The sequence below is a fragment of the Arachis duranensis genome, chromosome 5, assembly GCF_000817695.3.
Source record: "Arachis duranensis cultivar V14167 chromosome 5, aradu.V14167.gnm2.J7QH, whole genome shotgun sequence".
Lineage (NCBI taxonomy): Eukaryota > Viridiplantae > Streptophyta > Magnoliopsida > Fabales > Fabaceae > Arachis > Arachis duranensis.
The window spans coordinates 98,322,682-98,328,231 of record NC_029776.3 but is presented as its reverse complement, the minus strand read 5'-3'; the positions used below and the strand labels follow the sequence as shown (position 1 = coordinate 98,328,231).

Sequence of the window (5,550 nt, the reverse complement as noted above, 5' to 3'; positions counted from 1 at the left end):
CTAACGGTAGCTTTTTACTAAGTTAATTAGTAAGTTAACTAGGACGTGTGGATTAGGATCAATTATGCTTGCTTGACTTACTCCTCGATGTTAGGGGTTGACGAAATGAGATTAACTCATCATAATTGCCATAGTTGTGGTTATAACAATGATAGGATTCCTTAATTCTCATTCCCAAGTCAAAGTTCTTTTATGCGTTTCTCACATTTTCACTAGTTTTGGAGTTTTGGTCTTATTTCCTTTTAATTGGCATTGATTGACTTTTAATTTCTTAGTTTTAGAGTTTTGGTCTCATTTCTCACATTTATTCTTTAGTTCTTTTAATTTTCTGTTCCATGATTGAAAACTCGCTTATTTCACAGCCAAAAGTGTGGCATCTAATTGCTAGTCCGAGGAAGACGACCCGAGATTTAAAACTCCCAGTTTATAATTGTTTTGATTGTGACAATTTTAAAATTAAACTTTGATTGAGGGTAAATATTGGTTTGGACTATACTTACAACGAAATACTTATTTTCTATTGAAAAATTCTAAACCGACGTTTGATTCTCTGTCATCTGTCAAATAATATAAGTTTCAAATTGCTACTAAGATGGGAATATGAGATGCCAAGTTTCTAGTATGGGGTAAAAGGGGTCCAAAATTATGAAATATGAAGTCATCAGCCCTCATCATCCATTGGGAAAGAAAAATTATAACAAGTTTATATATACAATTCAAAAGAGATGTTTGTGAGTTCCTAATTAGATTATTAGATTATTCTTCAAGGGTTTGTGGACCCCTTGAAGGATCGCCCCCCTAATTGCTCATTTATTAATTCTTTGATTAGCTAATTATTTTGTATTTCTGAAGTTCCATAGATAGCGAAATCCCCTGCAGAAGAAACAAAAGTCTAGTTACTTAAGGTTACACTTATGTTATTCAATCCTTACTCTTAATATTAAAGTAAATGATATCAACCACCTTTGAGAATTGAGATTAAGTGATATTACACACAGCACCTCACTATTGGCAAAAGTATAAACTAGTCTCCTTAGGATTTAGATCATATGGCTCTCAATACACAAACACCCTTGATAGCTACGATATTAAGAAATGTCATATGTAATATCACTTAACCTCATGGGAGATCAATGTAATTTATAAGTGTAATTGAAAAGGAATTGAAAGGCAAATTAAATTTACACCATAATTAGCAGAACCCATTGGGGTTATCTTTGCTTCGGATGAGAGGGACACCGTCTTCCCTCCAAACTATACGCTCTTCGCACAAAGCTTCAACCACCTCCACGTATAACCGATGTTCCTAAATTCAAAAATGAAAACATAAGACAAAAATGAATCGCTAGGCTTTTGATTACATCACTGTAAAGGTTCATGCATGCTTCTTGTGGCAAATAAATTTGCTGAACTTTCGTTTAGGATTGAACTTGTTTAAAGATATATAAAATGCTATTACCTCCTTGAGAACCCTGAAAGCTAACTCGTCTGCAGTGTCATTAGCCAGTACAGGGATGGCACATTGAGCAAGGATACGCCCCGTGTCATAATGTTCGTCAACGAAATGAATTGTAGGACCTGAATATCTAACCAACCCAGAAAAATGAAGCACAAATACATGTCTCCGATACGAAGTGTGACAATTCAAGTGAAACAGGTTGCGAAGTTTGGCGAGAAGTATACCTTGCGCCTGAAGCAATTACTGCTTTGTGCACCTTCATACCATAGTATCCTTTGCCTCCAAAAGCTGGAAGAAGTGATGGATGAATATTTAATATGGAGTTTTCATAAGCCCGAATCAATTCAACTGGTATAAGTTTGAGGAATCCAGCTAAAAGAATAAAATCAACTTGGAAACTCCTGATAAAGAGAAAAAGTACTACGTTAATACTCAATAGTATAACCACATCTACGTGGAATATCAAAATTATTGCTTTTGCAAAGTTGCAGCTTCTTTGGCATCTCTTCTATACTAATAATGCAGATGTCCTTCAATCTAAAAGTAACACATATCCACCTTCCGGCACAACTTACAGTACAAGAAACGAACAAAAAACAGAGGAAAAAGAATTTACACTCAATATTGTTTAATAGATTTCATAATGGTAAAGAATTTCAGGAAGTATACCATGCGCTTTGTTACTTAGGTTACTTAGGCACTTCCGATGTACTGATTAGGAAGACAGTGTTCCACATCCTGTGACAGACTTCCTTGTGTTCATGAAAACCAACCAGTCTACTAGATTTTTACTTGTAGATACAAGGTTACAAGCCAATACCACAGATACACAACAATCATAAAAGATAACAAAATAATAAGTTAAGGACATTTATAATTTATTACATATGTTCTTGGACACATGTAGAAATTTCCCAATAAATCGCAATTCGAGTTTCTTCATATGGTGATATCCACAAAAGATGCAAATGATGATTGAGATATACACATGCAAATATGGGGATGAAAAATTAGCTAAAAAGATGTTCTTATCTCTGTTGATAAAGCTATTATTTTGCACTGAAGAATTTCAGATTGAGAAGGTGGAAAGCAATCAAAGCAGTAATCATATTTTCTGCAAGTGCATATTCACTTGGAAGATTTGGTGGCTCCCTCCAAGAGGTCCAAAGTGGCTATTTGAGTTAAATTTTGTTGTTTCTGAGAAAGTCTGGTATATTTATCTCTATTTTTATAGAAAAAGACATTTTTTTACAACATGGTTGATCTTGCATGTAAAGAATGTGAAAGTATTTCATAAATTGTAATAAAGAGACAGATTAACACACTGAAGAGTAAACCAAAAAAGCAATTGCACCAAATGAAATAAAGAAGCACTGCACTGCACCACACCTTAGTGTGTCAACAAGCTCACTTGGAGATAGCCCATCGGATCCATCCTTTACTTTAGGGAACACAACAACTGGGATACCATTATTTCTTGCATACTCAGCACCTCCACAATCTGGAATAAAACAAATGAACGAAAGAAACTTTCAGTACACCAAGACACAAAAGGCACCTAATAGAAATATTGAGTTCAGCTCATTCATCTGTAATATATAAAATAAAGTACTAAACTCTAATTCTTTTAAAAGTTCATATAAATATGTGAAAAAGAATTTTATTTAGTTAACAAAAAGCAATTTACTTTTACCAAATTAAGTTGAAACATTCAAACCCTTATCCAAGTAATCTCATTTTATCAACTATCATTGGAGAATAACAGAAACACAAAAATTAAAATAAAAGAAGCAGTGGAAAAAGTCAAGGATTTAAAGCATACCAGGTTTATTTGTGACCAAAACAAGAACATCACCATGGAGTGAACCCTTCAACGAAGCCTCATGAATGGACTTGAAGTTGGACCCTCCACCGGACACGAAAACTGCCAGCTTCTTCCTCCTCACCGGCGCAGTGGCCCCAACTTTCACCACCTTTGCTTCTTCTTCTTCTACCGTGCTCCTCACACAAAAGACCCTCTTCTTCTTTCCCTCAGTGTAACTGCACCCCAATCTCAGAATCCCAAGGTTCTTGGGCCCAACATAAGGTAAAGTATGAAGCTTTTTATGAGAGGGTAGCAGGAGTGACGGGGTTTTGGGGCAAAACCTAGAGAGGATTTTTTGAGCTTCCATGGGAATTGTATCTTCCGAAAAGGAAAGGAAAAAATAGGAAAATGTTCAATTCTGTGTGTGAGGAGGAGCTTTTGTTGGAGTCAGGTGGGAAGGCAAAAATGGTGGCGTTTAGCGTTTGAGGAGATGATCAGATGACACACAACACACAAGACTGCATTAAATGTATGGCAATTTTTTTTTTAATTGGGTTTTCTCCTACAACACCTATCTTATTCCAACAGCACAAAACCCTAAACCGTAAAACCTTTTCAGGCTTTTCACCAAAAGCCTCCGAAGCCTTAACACAGAGGGAAGAAAAACGTATAAAAAAATAAAAAGTAAATAAAAAAACCACAAGAACAGCACCTATTATCTAATAAAACTATCAAATATCAATAAAAAATTCTTCCATTTCCAATCTCTTGATTCACAATCTATTAGCATCAATATTACATACAAAATTACAAATACAATTCATCTATCCTATCACAAATTAAATCAATCAGTTGTACATACAAATACAATTAGCATCAATACATTAAAACAGCAAAAAAAATCAGTATAAAAAATTAATAACTAAAAAAAAAAAATCTCACCTACAGCAGAAGCAGAGAGCCAGAAACAGAGTCGGGGACGATTTTCCACCTTGGGGTCGTTGCAGTGTTGCACCGTTGCAGAGCAAGCCGCCGGCGAGAGAGAGCAGAGCTTCAGCACGAGCAGAGCTTCGAAGAGGAGCCAACACGATGATGACGGGGAAGCAGAGACAGGCGAGGCACTGCGAAGCCAAGGCAGCCGGGACAACACAGACGGAGGAGGCAGAGGCGAGCAGAGGAGCGGAGGAAGCAGAAGCACCAAACACTGACGGCGCGGGGACGAAACAGAGGAGCTGGGGAGGAGAGTGACGAGTGACGACCTCCGTTGTTGGCTGCCGTTGTGTTCGGCAGTTACCGTGCGGTGAGTAAGGCAAGGTAGAGAGGTGAGGGTGAGCGTTTGAGTAAAGCTGTGTTACTGAATTAACATATTTTATATATTTTGATAAAAAAAAATACATTCTCAATATCTTCTCTTATCTTATTTTTAGAAATAAATATATCCTCAAAAATTTTTTTTCGAACAAAGGGATAATTAAATCTTTTATGATGATAAACGGTAAATATATTATGTCTTTTTGTCAATTCATAATATAAAATTTAACGATGATATTTATATGTTGTAAATACAACGATTTATTTATTTATAAAAAACTATTATATAGATAATTTTTGAACGAAATTCTACTTATTTCATTAGGATTTGTTTATAAATAGAAAATAGTCGGTAAAGATTATATAAAAATTTAAAAGATAATAAATGTTTCACTAGCATTGTTTTTATATTTACATGATTGCAATAGAATATGTTATTATGTATAACGAAATTCATAGACAATTTTATTTCGTTTCATACTATCTATTGATGAAAGAACATAATATACCTATTATTTGTTATCGTAAAAGACTTAATTAGTATTCGATTTAGGGATTAATTAGTTCGAACTCGAATTTTTTAAAAACCTAATTATCACATTTTTTTAACAGATGAAGTATTATTTTAGTCACTAACATCTAAATTAAATACTAATTTCATTTCTAACGTATGAAATGTTCAATTTTTATCCTAGATATTTTATTTCGTCCTTTTTTTGTCAAAATTAATTTCTTTTAAAATATTCTCTTTTTTTTAGTTAGTGATAAAATTAGTCGCTGTAAGAATTATATCCATGATTATACTTATCTAAGATTAAAAGTGATAGAATAATTAAGGAAAAAACGATAATAATAATAATAATAAAGTAAAAAAAGGTATTTTTAGAAAAAAAATTAATTTTAACTAAAAAACTAAAATAAAAAAATAAATGTTTGAGATAAAAATATAACATTTTAAAATTAGAAGCGAAATTAA

The 5,550-nt window shown here is 33.7% G+C and overlaps 1 protein-coding gene across 3 annotated transcripts; it reads right to left on the bottom strand.

Moving 5' to 3' along the window:
* Positions 1 to 588: 588 nt before the first annotated feature.
* On the bottom strand, positions 589 to 4,608 carry LOC107490811 (phosphoribosylglycinamide formyltransferase, chloroplastic). Of its 3 annotated transcripts, none has more exons than XM_016111623.3 (7): positions 4,206 to 4,608; positions 3,282 to 3,907; positions 2,849 to 2,960; positions 1,684 to 1,860; positions 1,460 to 1,586; positions 1,188 to 1,306; positions 589 to 873 (listed from the first exon to the last, which is right to left on the bottom strand). In XM_016111623.3, the coding sequence occupies exons 2-6, from the start codon at positions 3,628 to 3,630 to the stop codon at positions 1,193 to 1,195; spliced, it is 879 nt and encodes a 292-aa protein (XP_015967109.1). In that variant the 5' UTR covers positions 3,631 to 3,907; positions 4,206 to 4,608; the 3' UTR covers positions 589 to 873; positions 1,188 to 1,192. The 3 variants fall into 3 exon arrangements, with proteins under 3 accessions (XP_015967109.1, XP_020998990.1, XP_020998991.1); XM_021143331.2 differs by having other exon boundaries at positions 3,282 to 3,781; XM_021143332.2 differs by having other exon boundaries at positions 3,282 to 3,698.
* Positions 4,609 to 5,550: the final 942 nt, after the last annotated feature.

What these genes read in the sequence shown, in the direction of transcription:
- LOC107490811 (XM_016111623.3), bottom strand. Translation starts at nt 3,630, where the DNA reads ATGGAAGCTCAAAAAATCCTCTCTAGGTTTTGCCCCAAAACCCCGTCA. An exon ending in GTAATTGCTTCAGGCGCAAG is followed by an intron (nt 1,587 to 1,683) that starts GTATACTTCTCG and finishes TGGGTTGGTTAG; the next exon opens with ATATTCAGGTCCTACAATTC. An exon ending in CTTTCAGGGTTCTCAAGGAG is followed by an intron (nt 1,307 to 1,459) that starts GTAATAGCATTT and finishes TTTTGAATTTAG; the next exon opens with GAACATCGGTTATACGTGGA.